The sequence below is a fragment of the Podarcis erhardii genome (genome assembly GCF_964252035.2).
Source record: "Podarcis erhardii genome assembly, chromosome: 3".
NCBI lineage: Eukaryota > Metazoa > Chordata > Lepidosauria > Squamata > Lacertidae > Podarcis > Podarcis erhardii.
The window spans coordinates 49,832,091-49,849,728 of record NC_138507.1 but is presented as its reverse complement, the minus strand read 5'-3'; the positions used below and the strand labels follow the sequence as shown (position 1 = coordinate 49,849,728).

Sequence of the window (17,638 nt, the reverse complement as noted above, 5' to 3'; positions counted from 1 at the left end):
TCTATGAATATAATTTCTTTGCAGGTCTCCATTACTGCTGATGATAACTGCAAATTTTTATGCTGGTCCAGGGAGAGACTTACCTTTTTTCTGGAATCTGAACCATTCCTCTTTGAAATATTTAAGTACCTTATTGGAAAAGATATTACAAACAAGTTGTACTCATTAAATGATCCAACACTAAATGATAAGGTAAGGGTTTCATCTCTGCTGTTGGAAACTGTGTAGCTGTTGTCCTCAATTCTTAAAAACACATCTTCCCTTTCTATGCTACCTCTTTTTTAATATATTTGTTACATTTTGAATAATAGTATCATAGAATTGTAGAGTTGGAAAGGCGCCCAACCCCTTCAATGCAGTAATCTCAACTAGATCATTCACAACTGTCCTGAACTCTAGGCCCAAAGGAGGGCTTGTGGGAATGGTTGGGTGGAGTTTTGCTGAAGTAGGATGCCAAAAACTTCAGAATGGCCAGTTCTAGTGCTTTATTAAGAAAAGTATAAACTTTCGGCAAAGCAGCCTGCCAGTTTCGGTTTATGGTTCAGAACAATGATGCTCGTCCAACCCCTACTTAAAAACCTCCAATGAAGGAGAGCCTACCACCTTTCAAAGGAGTGAATCTTCCCTGTGACAACGCTTGAAATATTTGAAGATGGCTATCATCTGCTCTGTCTTCTCTTATCCAGGCTAAATGTGCCCAACTCCCTCAACTTAAGACTTGGTTTCCAGACCTTTGATCATCGTCCTCTGCATACATTCCAGCTCGTTAATATCCTCCTTAAATTGTGGTGCCCAGAGCTGGACACAGCATTCAAGGTGTGGTCTGACCAAGACAGAATAAAGCAAAACTATTACTACCCTTGATCTAGACACTATAATTCAGTTGATGCAGACTAGAGTAGTATTAGCTCTTTTTTTGCTGCTGCTGCATCACACTATGGCGGGGTGCCCGTGACGGAGCCTCAAGAACATCTTATAGGGTTTTTATGAAAACCTATGAGATGGCAGTGAAGGCCGCTAAGAAGTCTTACTTCTCGGCCTCCATTGCATCCGCTAGCTCTCGCCCGGCGCAATTATTTAGTATAATTCGGTCTTTAACGTCCCTCGAAGGACAGCCAAATTTAAATAACAATTTGACACACAGCTGTGAGGCATTTGCGAGCTTTTTTGCGGAGAAGGTCTTGTTGCTCCGCCATGACCTCCCTGCCAATTTGGATACAATAAAGGAACTGGAGGCCCCTCGACTGTCCTCGGGTCCAGTATTGGACCACTTTGACCGGATATCCCCAGCCGATGTGGACAGACTCCTCCGAGCTGGAAAGCCCACCACATGTCCTCTCGACCCGTGCCCGTCCTGGCTGATTAGAGCGTGTCCAGACGAGGTGCGGGCCCCCCTGGGGGATATCATCAATCTGTCCCTTGGCACCGGGACATTCCCAGGGGAACTGAAGGAGGCAGTGGTGCGCCCGCTCTTAAAGAAAACATCATTAGATCCCTTAGATCTATCCAATTACCGCCCGGTTTCGAATCTTCCATTCCTGGGTAAGGTGATTGAGAGAGCGGTTGCTGAACAGCTTGGTAGGTTTCTGGATGAAACATCGGCTCTGGATCCATTCCAGTCCGGCTTCCGCGCTGGTCATGGGACTGAGACGGCTCTGGTCGCCCTAACAGATGATCTCCGCAGGCAGCTGGATCGAGGCGGGTCGGGGCTGCTGATTCTTCTAGACCTGTCAGCAGCCTTCGACATGGTCGATCACGAACTCCTGGACCACCGCCTTGCCGACGTGAGGATCCAGGGCACAGTCCTTCAATGGCTGCGCTCGTTTCTCTCCGGTCGGGGACAGAGGGTGGCGCTTGGGGGGGAATTGTCATCCCGCCACTCCTTGGTGTGTGGTGTGCCCCAGGGTGCAATACTCTCCCCAATGCTTTTTAACATCTTTATGCGCCCCCTCGCCCAGCTTGTCCGGAGTTTTGGGCTGGGCTGCCATCAGTATGCTGATGACACCCAACTCTATCTGTTGATGGACGGCCACCCGGACTCTGCCCCAGACACACTGATCAGATGCTTGGAGGCTGTGGCTGGATGGTTACGTGGGAGCCGGCTGAAGTTAAATCCTTCGAAGACAGAGGTCCTCTGGCTGGGACGGGACGACAGGGGGCTGAGGGGGCAACTCCCATCTCTTGCGGGGGTGCAATTAGTGCCAGCACCGTCCGTTAAGAGTTTGGGTGTAATCTTCGATACCTCCCTCTCCATGGAGGCGCAGATTGCAGCTATAACAAAGGCGGCATTCTTTCATCTCCGCCAAGCTAAGCAGTTGGCTCCTTACCTCTCACGCCCTGACCTAGCCACTGTGATCCACGCGACGGTCACCTCCAGACTGGATTATTGTAACTCGCTCTACGTGGGGCTGCCCTTGAGACTGACCCAGAAACTCCAGCGGGTGCAAAATGCTGCAGCGAGACTCCTTACGGGGTCTTCGCTTAGAGATCACATTCATCCGGTGCTATACCAGCTGCACTGGCTCCCGGTGGAGTACAGGATCAGGTTTAAGGTGCTGGTTTTAACCTTCAAAGCCCTATACGGCCTAGGGCCCTCGTACCTACGGGACTGCCTCTCCTGGTATGCCCCACAGAGGAACTTACGATCTTCAAATAAAAACATCTTGAAGGTCCCAAGCCACAGAGAGGTTAGGCTGGCCTCAACTAGAGCCAGGGCTTTTTCGGCTGCGGCTCCAACCTGGTGGAACGCTCTCTCACAAGAGACAAGGGCCCTGCAGGACTTGACATCTTTCCGCAGGGCCTGCAAGACAGAGCTGTTCCACCTGGCCTTTGGTCAGGGCGCAGCCTGACTCCCTCCTCTGGCAATCTTTACAAAACTTTAGTTTATGGTTGCCATCAATTTTGATTTTAATTCATTTTAATCCATTTTTATAATGTTTTATAATGTTGTACTGTTTTAGTGTTGTTAGCCGCCCTGAGCCCGGCTTCGGCTGGGGAGGGCGGGATATAAATAAAATTTATTATTATTATTATTATTATTATCATGACTCTTGTTAGCGTGCAGTTTACTAAGAGCACAGTGATGACTGTCGTACCATTTTCAAGTGTCCGGGAAAACGGCATTTAGCATACACATGTGGAAAGTAAGAATTCCACAAATAATTATCTCTAAAGGCCTCTTACTAGCAGAGCATCTCAAAAAATCATCTATCGAAATCTTCCAATTCCTGCCCTTGAAACTATAAATATACTACAAATCCAGCCGGAGGGGGTGAGTCTACTTAAATGAGCCCTGCTAATAGCTGATCTCAGTTCCCTGGAAAAGGTATGTATGCCCTATCACATATATGGCAATCTCCAGTGATGTAGCAGAGTGTCAGACTTGGATCAGGAGGAAGCAATTTCAAATCCTCACAGAGCTATGAAGCTCATCAGGTGATCCTCGGACCATTCTCCAGTTCTTAGCCTAGCCCAGCTAATGGCGCCAGGTGAAAATATTCTTCTTTAACCAGGCCTTTGACTGATTGACATCTGATGCCCTTTTAAAATGTGTTGTGGAAGGGGGGATTATTGGATTTTCTTTATTGTGTATTTTCTGTTTTTTATATTGTGAACCATCCTGAGATCTATGGTTATACAGTGGCATACAAACAATAATTGCTTTTGGGGGGGGGTGGAAGAAATGTCTGCCATTCTGAGCTCCTTGGAGGAAGCAAGATTGGTACTGAAATGCAAAGAAATAAATATATGTTCACGTTTAGTAATGATGAACTATTTGGTATAACTCGTTTTGTCTACAGACATCCCAGAAAATAGATCGACAGCCCAGTTTGTGCTCACAACTTTCTGTGATGCAAATGAGAAACAGCATGGCTAGTTCAAGTGATGGCGAAGATGGCTTGCAACATTTTCTCCGTGGGACTTCCACTGCCTCAACCCTTCGTGAGTCATTAACCTACATTTCCAGCTAGTCAATCGCAAGTGTTGTGGGGAAAATACTTTAGCACAAGGGGAAATACCATTGCACTCAGACATTAGTTGTGGGTTCAGGCCATGATTTTTAAGAAAAAAATATGTCCTCACATTCATGCTCATTGTGCAGTGACTGCAATCAAGCAATGATTTTCATGTGTGAATGGGACATTGCAGTTCAGACTTCACAGGCTCATCATTCATATCTTGTATCTCATCTTTCTCAGTGTGCCACAGTTTCTACATTCAGTTGCAAATTATCAAATGCTATGCAGGTTTTACTTTATTTATTAAACTTCTGTACTAAGCTTCCATATCCTACTTTATCTGAGGATCACAGGGTGGTTTACAATATAGAAACACAAAAATACAAAACATACTAACAAATGAAAACAGTACCCCCCCAATGTAGTTTAAAGGGCCATGAATTGTAATATTTATTGCAAGCTTTGATGCAGTGCCCCATTGTGTTAGGTGCTGATCTGAGCAAGAACTACTGTTGGTTAGAGAGTACAGATTTTTTTTTATAATTGAATTAATGAAGAAACACTAGCTGCTATGGATTTCATAATTCTGCTTTTTTCCATCCAGCTTTACTTTCAAACTGAACTGATATAATGCTTTGTTTTTGTATGCTTGCATCCTTTTAAGATATCCCCCCCCCGAAATGTTCCTATTATGCATTTTAGATTCCAAAATACTGAGAAAGTGCTCACATCCTTAATAGTACTGCTCAAGATGGGGAGCAATACTGAAAATGAACCATAGGTGGCACTAAGTAATTCAGTTTTTTATTGTTTGCCTGGCTGGCACCAGTATTCCCTCTAAACCAGCCTGTTCAGATTTAAACCGAAACACTCCATTTCCTTGAGAGGACACATACCTTCTTACTTAGAAATGGGTGGTAGTGGTGGGAGGATGTGCTGGTTTTTGTTTCCTTTTTGAAGTGTAATAATTTATTTTTAAGTTATTTCCTTTTTTCACGGTTGACAGGTCAGCCATCTCCTTGTCTAAGAACATCAGCAAAAATGAAACCAATTGAAGAAAGTGTGGAAGATGATGTCTTTCATCCCCCATCAGTCAAATCAACTAAAGTTTAGTAGTGATCTTGCTGAGTGGAATTTCAGTGAGCTACTACAAGTGTGGCAGACACAGAAAACTTGCCAAAACGCATAAGGTTAATTTTTGATTTTTTAAAATACATATGTATATTTGGCCACACACAGATGCCAGAAAAAAAGACTGTGAGTGAACCCCTTAACCATATTACCTGAAAAATAAATAAAGCTGGTTTTAGTGGGACTTGAAGCCCCATTCTGGAGCTTTGTGTGATTGCAGGAGTAGAATGCCCTGTTTGAAGCAATAGTGTAGAAAGGTCTGTGCTTGTAATGGAACAGTCTGCACAGGAATGGCTTCTCTTTTGAAGTGAATGGGAAAGTCCTTACAGCTTCGGTGGATTCTTCGACTGGAGCAAATGTGTCTGGAAATGGGGTTTTAAACAAGGTGTCAATCTTTGGTTTTCAGTTTATGTTCCAACAAATCAAATTGATTCATTTGCAAAGCTGTGCCATTAAAAATTTGTTTTGTTTTGTTTTTTGGCTTTTAAGCCAGTAAATGCAGTAGTGATACACAGATAAGCTTGACACTTGAGCCTTCTTTTGACCTCACATTTGTGGGACTTGGAAGCGCAAGAATCGGCTGTTGCTGCTGCACTTGCAGGGGTGCTCACCTGCCTAGGCCACCTGTTGGGTCAGTAGGGGGAAAGCAGTCATCTGGGCTGAGGCAACTCCCATCTTCACCAGCCCTGCCTAATAATATTAAGACTGAGCACAGTCAAAGCTGAAATATGTAATCCATCTATTGTGTTGTGTGTCACAATCACACTATATGTCTATTTGTAGGAGGGATACAGGAGTTGCTCCACATTCTCCTAGCTCCCATTTTGTGCTGATGTGCAGGTTTGGCACTCGGACATTTTGGGTCCTGAACGCTGCAGACGTTCTGGTTTGCGAACGTTCTTTGGAGTCCAAAAGTCAGACGGGGCTTCTGCAGCTTCCGATTGGCTGCAGGAGCTTCCTGCAGCCAATCAGAAGCCACACTTTGGAAGTCAAATGGACTTCTGGAACAGATTCTGTCTGACTTCCAAAGTATGACTATTCTTAATCATGGCACACTCTTTGTGAACTGGTACAAATAATATTGCAATCATAAAGATAGCTTAATTGTAACCACATTTTTTTCCCCTTTCAGCCATGTGTAATGTTTATGAATGGTTCTATAATGTGATGTTTATTATAACTGGACACAAAACCTGTAGTATTAGTAATTCAAAATACTATTGCAACGAAATTGATTTGCGGTGTACTTTTGGGTAAATGCACCAGCATTTCATGTGGTAGGGCAGAGTCACAGTGCTTTAATTAGTATCAAATCATTAAAATGAGTGGGCATTTGCCATTGACCTCAGTGGGATATTGGCCAGTGCAGTGGTGGGGAATCTGTTCCCCAGCAGATTGTTGTTGAACAACAATTCTCCATTATATAGCACATTCACCACACTAAGGCAAATTGGTTCTCCAATATCTGGAGGCCCACAAAGTTTTCTATCACTGCTGTAGGTTGTACTTCATTACGTGCATCAATGTTTGATATGTGCTTACATTACACTCCTTTTCTAAGAACAGAATACATCCAATACTGCTTTTTCATTGGGCTTTGCACAAACATAGAATTATTGGCATTAATGGTAAATTGTAATCTGTGGCATAAATGCTGATGGAGAGAATAACACAGTGCCTTTTTTAAAAAAAAAAATTATGGTAATACAGAGATTTCTTCATCCCAAATTAAACACTTCCATAGATTAAAACCGGAAAATTTAAAGATGTGCTTAACTACCAATGAAATAATGGAAGTATATAATTTTAGCTCATTTGTTGAATGTCATCTCTGTGGTTTTTCTAAGCTGGCTGTTGCAAACATTTGTTAATTGCAAGCATCATAATGAAAAGGCTACATAATGAAAGAGTGGTATGTCATTAGCAGAAGTCTCTGGAAAGAGAACCTCGTTTAAATAGCAAAGAATCTTACATGGGAGGGGAGAAGTAGCTGTCATGGTGGGCAAACTACAGTCCTGCTGGACTTCTGCCAGCAGGGCAAGAGGGAGTCATCCCCCCCCCCCCCCTGCTTTGCTGGCATGTTTTTTTTTTTAAAAAAAAAAATCCATACCCATTAGGAAGAAAATAACCATACTAGCCCTAGGCAGGGCTGGCAAACTTTCATCTCTATTTCAGAAATGGATCCAGAAAACAGCAGCATTTTGCATCCAGCAGATCCCAAACTACCTCCAATCCTCCGTCATAACATTTTTTGTTTCGTTTTTTGCCTTTAGCTATTGGAACACAGGCAATGATTGAATAACAGTGGCTACAGCCATGAGGGAGATCTACAAGATTCCTTGGTCCCAGGGACCACCCACCCAGGGACTAGAGGACTGCACCATACAGATATTTATATACCTTACGTAACTGAAGGTTGCTAGGAAGTGCAGCATTGAGATCTCTTCTCCAGTTTTTCAAATAACCCCATGGTCATCAGGAGCTGGCTTAAGGATCTGCCTTATTCACACTTGTAGGTGTTTCCCTTTATGTAAAGTAGCTAGAATTGCACCTTTGCTGGATTGATCCTTCAGAGAAATACTGCTTTCCAGTATGGTTGTTATTGATGTTTTAAAAAATGAATGTAACTGGACTAGACTATACAAGTTTATAGTGTGATTCAGCTATAATTCACTGCTCTATTGACGCTGCATATATAGCACAATGTTACTAACTGGAATAAAGCTTTTTGAAAAGCGTATATATGAGAGATTTAATTTTTCTGTACAATAAATACATATTACATACCTGCATTTCTTTAGACCTCTTCTTTATCCGCCAGCTAATATGAAACACTAGCAGCATAGGAAATTTGTTCTGTCCTGTTGTAATGCACAACCACATTCTTAAGCATCCTCAACAGTATCCTTGACTTAATCTGCTGTAGGACTTGTACCATCCATGTTGAGGTGCTCTGAGGGAACCTTTTTGGACTATAACTCTGCAGCCCCAACCAGCATAGCCAATTTCTCTGGGAGTTGTCACCCGTCTGAACAGCAACATATTCCACCCCCTCTCCTGAAAAAGTTAATAGGGGAAATAAAACAATTTCAGCTTTCCGACAGAAGAATTATTACAGATGTCAGATTGGAAATAATTGGGGGGGCAGAGACTACCCTACATTTAAACATTTTAATAGCTTTCTTTCAGAATAGGAAAAAGTTACAAAGAGTCATACTAGTTCAAATATTCAGTAAATATACTATTTTATATAAAAGGTAATAAATTTAGCTGTATTTATTATGGTTAAAATACCTATTCTTATGCCTGAAATGCCTAACTTTGCAAATTATCAGATTACTTTTATGTCATCTGGCATCCAAAATTCTTGCCCACCTATCTGCATTTGGCATTCTTTTTTACACTGGAATAGAAAGCTGTCAGAACATGCACTGGAAATGGAAATATTAATCCTACAACAACAATGAATTTTCCTAAGCAGAAGGTAAGCCTCCTTCAAAAGCTTCAAGGATACTAAGGATACAGAGACGGAAGCATAAGGATTTCTTCCATTGTAAGAATTGTGCAATAAAAGTGCACTCGGGAAAATCTTGTATGTACTAGAACCTCCCCCACAAACAAGCTTATAAGCAGAGTATTCTGCTAAATACCATCCGGTTCTAGTAACTGAGCACTTATGCTTCTCCTTAATTTCCTCCTTGGAGATTAATAAAATATTAAGACCACATCCTGCTTTCCTGTACAAACTACTCTTGGGACATGAATTCCCCTTCATCCTCTGTAGTAAAAGGTGATGCAGAAACGAAATTTCAGCTACTGATTGACTTAAGCTAAAACAATCAGCCCAGCCACCTATGACACAAAAAGCATGCAAAGCAGAGGTTGTTCTGTTCACAGACATTGCTACACTTAAAAAAAAAGTAGATAAAATATATAGACAATATTCTTCTTGAAACGCTCTAGTCACCAGCCCAGACCTGGCAACTGAGCAAGGAGCCTGTACATTATGCCTGAACAATATTATACAGAGCCACCAACATTAAAGTGTTAATGCATCTGTATGTGTAAAGCAAATGCAGTAATCCCACTGAGTACATGCATTAATATCAGAGATGGGATTTCATTACTCCCTGTAATTAAACTAGAATAAGGCCATTGGTCTGCTGCATCCAACTTACTTGAAACTAAAGGCATAGAAGTTGATCACTAATCCAGTATCTGCTTGCTATTGCCGCTGAACTGTGTCTTCTGTTTGCAGAGCAGATTTGGAGACTATGCACCCCTGAACAGACAAGCCACTAAAAGGTGCTTTCAGAGAGTGGAGAACTGGACCATTACTACCCATCTGAAAAATTGAGTAAAAGGCAATATTTGGGCAGAGTTTTCTCTGATCACTGCAGCATGGTGATGTCTTTGATTTCTATGCAATTCTTCAAAATTACAGATATTACTTAAGAGTTTGGAGGTGGCAGCGCTAGTTCCAAATGACACCACATGCATATATTTTTTTAGTGTCTAATTCAGGGCCAGGTGACCTGAAGACCTCTGGCCTCTTGCTCTCCAGGCAACCATGTGGAGAAAACTTCCTCTTCCATATTGTGTGTGACAGAGTGAAGGAAAGAGAAGACATGGTTGCTACACGATGAAACCATTAAAAAAGGGGGGTGGCTCACCCACTTTTGGCTGCACCTCCATCCACAGCAAGCATGCAACTGCCAACAGACTCCCTCTGAAAGAATGCAGCCCTTGATGGGGCGGGGGTAGAACGGTTCTTGATCCACATTCCTGGTCTAAAACATTCTGAATGCTGAAGATCTGAGAGCAGAAAAATCACAGGAAGTTAATTCCACGTGTTACATGCACAGCGGATTGTGGGATTTTTTTGGGGGGGGTTATTACAGTTTCAATGAGTTTTATGGGATTTGTTCCTATGCATAAGATTGGAGCGTTACTTCTGAGTGCATAGGATTAGGCGGTAATTCCCATTGAGTTCAATGATGTTCATTCTCTTTATCCTGCCTTTTGACAAAGGAGCTGTGTGTTTGTGTTAAAAAACCAAGGCAGAAGGAGTGGGGATACTTTTTGAGTTCAAACAGTAAAAATCATTCAATGTATTCTTTGTAAATGTAGTGTTTTGCATCAGTACTCAGAATAAACCACTGAATCAAAGACCAAGCTAGCATGCTTTTGTGTACAAAAAATGGAAAAGGGGGGAAACCACCAAAGAGGAATTCAAACAAATAGCCAGCACGTGTAGACACAAAGTCAGAAAAGCTAAAGCACAGAATGAACTCAGGCTTGCTAGAGAGGTTAAAAGCAACAAAAAAGGCTTTTATGGGTATGTTCGTAGCAAAAGGAAGAACAAAGAAACAGTGGGGTCACTCAGAGGAGAAGATGGTGAAATGCAAACAGGGGACACAGAAAGGGCTGAACTCCTCAATGCCTTCTTTGCCTCAGTCTTCTCCAATAAAGAAAACAATGCCCGACCTGAAGAATTTGGAGCAAATGATTCAGCAGAGGAAACACAGCCCAGAATAACTAAGGAGATAGTACAAGAATACTTGGCTAGTTTAGATGTATTCAAGTCTCCAGGGCCAGATGAACTGCATCCAAGAGTATTAAAAGAACTGGCAGATGTGATCTCAGAACCACTGGCAGTCATCTTCGAGAATTCCTGGAGAACAGGCGAAGTCCCGGCAGACTGGAGGAGGGCAAATGTTGTCCCTATTTTCAAAAAGGGGAAAAGAGAGGACCCAAATAATTACCGCCCAGTCAGTCTGACATCAATACCAGGGAAGATTCTGGAGCAGATCATTAAGCAAACAGTTTGTGAGCACCTAGAAAGGAATGCTGTGATCACCAATAGTCAGCATGGATTTCTGAAAAATAAGTCATGTCAGACTAACCTGATCTCGTTTTTTGACAGAATTACAAGCCTGGTAGATGAAGGGAATGCAGTGGATGTAGCCTACCTTGATTTCAGCAAGGCATTTGACAAGGTGCCCCATGATATTCTTGTAAAGAAGCTGGTAAAATGCGGACTTGACTATGCTACCACTCAGTGGATTTGTAACTGGCTGACTGACCGAACCCAAAGGGTGCTCATCAATGGTTCCTCTTCATCCTGGAGAAGAGTGACTAGTGGGGTGCCACAGGGTTCTGTCTTGGGTCCGGTCTTATTCAACATCTTTATCAACGACTTGGATGATGGACTCAAGGGCATCCTGATCAAATTTGCAGATGACACCAAACTGGGAGGGGTGGCTAACACCCCAGAGGACAGGATCACACTTCAAAACGACCTTGACAGATTGGAGAACTGGGCCAAAACAAACAAGATGAATTTTAATAGGGAGAAATGTAAAGTATTGCACTTGGGCAAAAAAAATGAGAGGCACAAATACAGGATGGGTGACACCTGGCTTGAGAGCAGTACATGTGAAAAGGATCTAGGAGTCTTGGTTGTTTTAGGCATGGGCAATAATTGTCTCTCCAGATGTTACTGGGCTCCAAATCCCATCAGTTCTAGCCAGCATTGCCAGTGACCAGGGATGAATAGGGATGTTGTGGGCTGCAATCCAAAATATAGGGAGGACTTCAATTTCCCCATCTAAGATGCATCTGTTACTTGCCCAGAAGCTATCCACAATTTGTAGTATTTGCATATTTGTATTGTCAGGGCTGGGTCATGGGCAACAGTGCTGCATGAGCCAACGGTCATGGGACAGGTTAGTAGTCAAGACCTAAGAGTAAACGCAGAGGAAGGTAGGGGTCAGGGCTAAGAAATAAGCCAGGATTGATGAGCAGGTTTCCATGAAAGAACAGAGCTGAATCATACGCATAACCCCCTTGTTGCACAAGCAAGGCTCAACATGAAGCCCTCTTACAACTCTTTTCTGGTCAGGAAGATACAATGGCCACGTTGTGTGGGCAGAGTTGGTCTAGGCTAGGGTCTGAAGATCCTTTTCTGAGAAGCTGCCACCTACAGCTCCATGACTCACCAAAAGGGGGAACTCAACAAATTTCAGCGGCCTCTCATACTCCATTCTACAGCATTGTTGTGGCGCCCCCCTGTGGCTGAACTGGTCATGGTACCCTAAAACCATATCTGGTGTGGTCAATAGACAAGTCATCTGGAAGCACCTTTAGCCTAGGCAATAAGAAGCTGGGTAGAACAGCAACACAGAATTAACATGAATCATGTAATTTTTATTTTTATTTTTTATTAATTATTATTATTATTATTATTAATATATTATTATTATTATTATTATTATTATTATTATTATTATTATTATTATTATACCGCCCTATACCCAGGGGTCTCAGGGCAGTTCACAGAATAAAATAAAGATATAAAACCACAATCAAATGTAGTGTAAAACTCTGAAGCTCAGTGTATTATACAGTAGGCGGGTGGAAAATTGTCCATCTCATAATTGCTACACACCCAGTCTAACTTAAGAATCATCCCACCATCCCAGGGCACCATTTCTGCTTGGAGAGACTAAATGAATCCCCAGCACCTTCAACTAAGCAGTGCTTTTGCACTGAAGTTATTGCCACTGTCTGCCAACACTAAACTGCAAACCTATTGGGCAGGGCTGTCCTTGTAGGTACTGTGAACCGGGCTTAGTTTCTAAACAAGATGAATTTTAACAGGGAGAAATGTAAAGTATTGCACTTGGGCAAAAAAAAAATGAGAGGCACAAATACAAGATGGGTGACACCTGGCTTGAGAGCAGTACATGTGAAAAGGATCTAGGAGTCTTGGTTGACCACAAACTTGACATGAGCCAACAGTGTGACGCGGCAGCTAAAAAAGCCAATGCAATTCTGGGCTGCATCAATAGGAGTATAGCATCTAGATCAAGGGAAGTAATAGTGCCACTGTATTCTGCTCTGGTCAGACCTCACCTGGAGTACTGTGTCCAGTTCTGGGCACCACAGTTCAAGAAGGACACTGACAAACTGGAACGTGTCCAGAGGAGGGCAACCAAAATGGTCAAAGGCCTGGAAACGATGCCTTATGAGGAACGGCTAAGGGAGCTGGGCATGTTTAGCCTGGAGAAGAGGAGGTTAAGGGGTGATACGATAGCCATGTTCAAATATATAAAAGGATGTCACATAGAGGAGGGAGAAAGGTTGTTTTCTGCTGCTCCAGAGAAGCGGACACGGAGCAATGGTTCCAAACTACAAGAAAGAAGATTCCACCTAAACATTAGGAAGAACTTCCTGACAGTAAGAGCTGTTCGACAGTGGAATTTGCTGCCAAGGAGTGTGGTGGAGTCTCCTTCTTTGGAGGTCTTTAAGCAGAGGCTTGGCAACCGTATGTCAGGAGTGCTCTGATGGTGTTTCCTGCTTGGCAGGGGGTTGGACTCGATGGCCCTTGTGGTCTCTTCCAACTCTATGATTCTATGATTCTTAGGCACTTCACAAATGAAATATATAGGGCGAGATTCAGTTGTGGCAGCTTGCTTGCTCAATGGAAGGTTTACTTGTGGAATGGGACTTTCAGATTCCCTTCTCTCCCCCACCTTTGCACAGCCTGAAAATCTGCCCTGGAGGGTCCCTCAACCACTGGGGCATATTGGGGGTGCTGAATGGTGGTGGTGGCTACAGGGAGAAGAAACATAAGACAGCTGCTGTGCTTATAACCACAACACAAAATTATTAGTACTTTTAAAAGACTAGAATCAGAGTGAGCCATGTGACTGGTGGGGTGTATGACAGTTAACAGATTTGGACAGCTGACTGAATGGTCATACTATATTTTTGCTCTTATTTAATAAAGCTATTGTTGTTGCTGAATTGTCATGCTACATTTTTGCTCTTATGAAGTTACTTTGTGTTATGAATGGTTTATGCTGCATCCCTGCATTGAAGTCACAACTACTCTGTTAAGATAACAATAAATTTATTTTAAGGATGCCAGAACAATTAGATTGGCATAAACACAAGCATAAATTTGTTGTGTAGAGATAAGCGCATAGGAAAGCAGCTCCCATCCAGAACAGATCACTAACTGTGCCTTAGAATCGGGTGAGGATTCCAGAGAGTCACACACGCCCTGGATCAGAGTAGCCATTATAGCTGAAGATATATGAACTACCCCTTATTTGTAGTGTGACTAGACATGCGGATAAACTGATTATTTCTCTGCCTCACCCCCATTATTTCAGATCTCCTTTTTAAAGACATTTGCAGTGATGTGAAGAAGCCATTTATCAATTTGATTAGCCCTGCACATGAATGACTCTCCAGGTGGCAATATTCATCCTAGGGATTGCTTTATGTGGTTCCTCTGTGCACACAAACAGCAGCACTGTAGACCTCTTTATGGCTTTTAAGCAGAGAACAAGCATTATTGCTTAACCAATGAGAATTGATAAGGTAAGAGGAAACCTGCTTATGAATTCACCTCACTGGAAGAACTCTTTATTTTTTTCTGCCGAAACAGATAATCTTTAATTCTTAGTATTTAAAAGACTTGTCATTCTTATCTCCTTTTGCAATTACTGGAATTGCAATTTAAGAAACTCACCCCATTTTTAATAAATATGTTTGTTTTGTTGTTGCTGGCATCTGTCGGACTTCAGAGACAATGGAGTGCACCTCTGGAGGTGAAGTCAAACAGCTGTGTTTGCAGCAGTGAAGTGACCTCCCCAGGTCACAAGCCTGGGCAGTGTGAATGGAGATCCTGGGCCGGCTAGACAATAAGACTCAGCCTCACTGATGTGGCCCAAAGGAGAGCAGAGCAATACATTTGGCGCAAATCTGTTAAAGATGAGAAAAATATTGTGGCACATTATCCTTGAAGTTCACATTCAAATGACAAGATCCGGTGGTCTCTGAATTGGTTTGGTGATTGTCAGGGAACTGCCATCGGAGAGTCAGGTGGTGGAAGGGCTCAAGGAGGCTAGGAGACCTTTGGATGCTGAGGAAGGAACCAGTAGGGGGAGAGGGAGAGTTCCTGCAGAAACTCAGTCGGAGGAATGGCTCCAAGATGCTTCCAGTGAGAACAGCGGGGAGGGCTCAGGACCTCCGCTGGGGACGCCTACTCCGCGCAGGAAACTGTCACGCAGAGAATCCAGAAGGAGAGTTTCCATCAAGGAACTCTTATGTTGGCGTAAATTCTGGAAGCGCCCACTGACGGATTCTGCCAGCGATTGAGGTAGCCATGCACCCATGGCTCCGCGGACTGGGAGAGTTTAGGAACTGATGGCAAAGCTTTGAGGGCTTAAACGCTTACGCACGAGCAGCCCCCTTTTCCCATTACAGCAATCCGTCAGTCCTTGACGCTGCTTGTGCGAAGGAGAGGCATCATGAGCAACCCTACCGGAGCCGGAGGAGCAGGAGGAGCTGGAGAGGGACCAACTCTGGAGGAGAGAAACAGAGCTTTGGAGCACCAGCTGGCACTGCTAACGGCGCGGCTCGAGGAAAGGAGGGCGCAGGATGCACAGGGGAAACCCACCCCCATCGCAAGGAAGGTACCGGGGTTGGTACAGAAATTCGGGGGTGACCCAAGGAACTACCAAGCCTTTAAGACAGAGATGCAGTATGCACTGAACCTGCAATTCGATGACTTTGCCGATGAGGAATCGAGAGTGGCTTTTGTGATTGGGCACCTCGAGGGAGGGGCTAGAGATTGGGTGAGGCCCCTGATGGCATCGAATAATGACGCCTTAAAAGACTTGAGGAAATTCTTTATCGCGATGGACTTGATGTTTTCCAGCCAGATTGAACAGGGCATGGTACGCAGACAGTTAATGGCGTGCAAACAGGGAAATCAATCAGTCCGAGAGTATTGGACACAGTTTACCATGCTTATACATAAATTGGGGTGGGACCTGTCTTCGGACCCGATACAGATGCTGTTTGAAGAAGGCCTAGCCCCAGCGGTGAAAGATGAACTTTCCCGCGCGCCCCGTCCGGAGTCCATGGATCAGCTGACCAAGGTGGTGCTTGCGATTGGAGCGCGCCAGGAGGTGAGAGCTCTGGAGAAGCGGGAAGGGAGAGGAGAGCGTTGGAATGATTTCCGCATTCCTGAGATGCCGGCGCAACCTTCCCCGCCAGCAGAACCGATGGAGATCGGAGGGGCGAGCACGCGCGGAACTTCAAATGTTAACGAAGGGCGGAAGAAGGAGGGGAAGAGCGCCACAAAATGTTTCCTCTGTCAACAGCCAGGACATTTTGCCAGGGTCTGCCCGCAAAGGAAGGGATGGCAAGGAATGGTGGGGGCTGTTGGGAGTGAGGAGGAGGGGGTTAAGGAGCAGGTAAAAGCCAACGCCTGGCTGCCAGCGACAGGGCACAGCAGTCAGGCCAAGGATCAGTGAACGTGCCCAAGCCTGAACCCCCAAGAGCTGCTCTCGTCGTAGAGGTGCTGCTAGAGCTACCCAACGGACATCCACTCACGATAAAAGCCCTATTAGACTCAGGCAGCTCCTGCAATTTCATGAGTAAGGAGTTTGCGTCAGAGCACCAGATACAGACGCTGCCCTTAAGTCCTTCCTTGCAGGTGACAACGATTGACGGGAGGGAACTGCTGGGAGGAGAAGTAAACCAACAGACGGTCCCCATGACAATGAGAGTGGCAAGGCACACGGAAGTCATTGCATTTCATGTAGCCACACTAGCAGGACCTCCCATCATCTTGGGAATGAGCTGGCTGGCGCTACATGACCCGCTAGTGGGATGGCACCAGCGGACAGTCTCTTTTGGGTCAGCTCATTGCCTAGAGCACTGCAAGGGAAGAGAAATGCAGGGGCTGGCTAGGGCCAGTCTTGCAGGGATGGCGGTGGGGGAAAAGGGAGAAATACCCCGACAATACGCCGACCTGAGTGACGTCTTCAGTGAGAAGGAAGCAGATAGACTGCCCCCGCATAGACCCTTTGACTGTCAAATTAACCTACTCCCGGGAGCCCAGCTACCAGTGGGCAAGCTGTACGCCATGTCAGACAGGGAGATGCAGGAGTTAAGGGAGTTCATAGACAAGAACCTGAAACGAGGTTTCATCAGGGAGTCAAGAGCAGTGGGGGGCAGCCCAGTGTTTTTTGTGGACAAAAAAGACACTACTAAACCCAGGCTGGTCGTGGACTTCCGGGCCATAAATTCGGTGTCAGAACCTGTGGCCTTTCCCATGCCCAGGATTGACGACATTTTGACCAGGGTGAGGAAGGGAAAGATTTTTACCAAGCTGGACCTGAGGGGGGCGTATAACCTGATACAGATGAGGAAAGGGGATGAATGGAAAACTACCATGTTCACCCCCTTGGGGGCCTTTGAGTATCTCGTTATGCCCTTCGGATTACAGGGGGGCTCAGCCTGCTTTCAATCCTTCATGAATCACGTGCTGGGACCTTTGCTCTATAAGAACTGTGTGGCCTTCTTAGACGATGTGTTGGTCTACTCAGAGGACGAAGAGCAGCATGTCCGAGATGTCCGGGAGGTCCTAAGCAGGCTGCAAGCAAACCAGCTGTGGGTAAAACTGGAGAAGTGCCAGTTCCATACCAGAGAGGTGGAATTCTTGGGGTACCGTTTGTCAGACA

The 17,638-nt window shown here is 44.4% G+C and overlaps 1 protein-coding gene and 1 long non-coding RNA gene across 4 annotated transcripts in view; one reads left to right on the top strand and one right to left on the bottom strand.

The window, feature by feature from the left end:
• Positions 1-14,540, top strand: part of POPDC1 (popeye domain cAMP effector 1) — a 33,027-nt gene extending 18,487 nt beyond the window's left edge. The window contains exons 7-10 of one of the 2 annotated variants that reach the window (XR_014155165.1): positions 25-192; positions 3,801-3,942; positions 4,966-5,149; positions 14,273-14,540. Coding sequence is in view for 1 of the 2 variants with exons in the window: in XM_081857345.1 (XP_081713471.1) it covers positions 25-192; positions 3,801-3,942; positions 4,966-5,072 (417 nt within the window). In the remaining variant the exon portion in view is untranslated. Of the gene's footprint in view, positions 1-24; positions 193-3,800; positions 3,943-4,965; positions 7,883-14,272 lie in introns of those variants that run through there. The other variant, XM_081857345.1, reaches the window with a different exon arrangement.
• Positions 7,191-14,949, bottom strand: LOC309339454. 2 transcript variants are annotated; one of them, XR_014155368.1, is made up of 3 exons: positions 14,635-14,949; positions 9,764-9,905; positions 7,191-8,147 (listed from the first exon to the last, which is right to left on the bottom strand). It is a non-coding gene; the product is annotated as an uncharacterized lncRNA (long non-coding RNA). The 2 variants fall into 2 exon arrangements; XR_014155369.1 differs by lacking the exon at positions 14,635-14,949 and having other exon boundaries at positions 9,764-10,261.
• Positions 14,950-17,638: the final 2,689 nt, after the last annotated feature.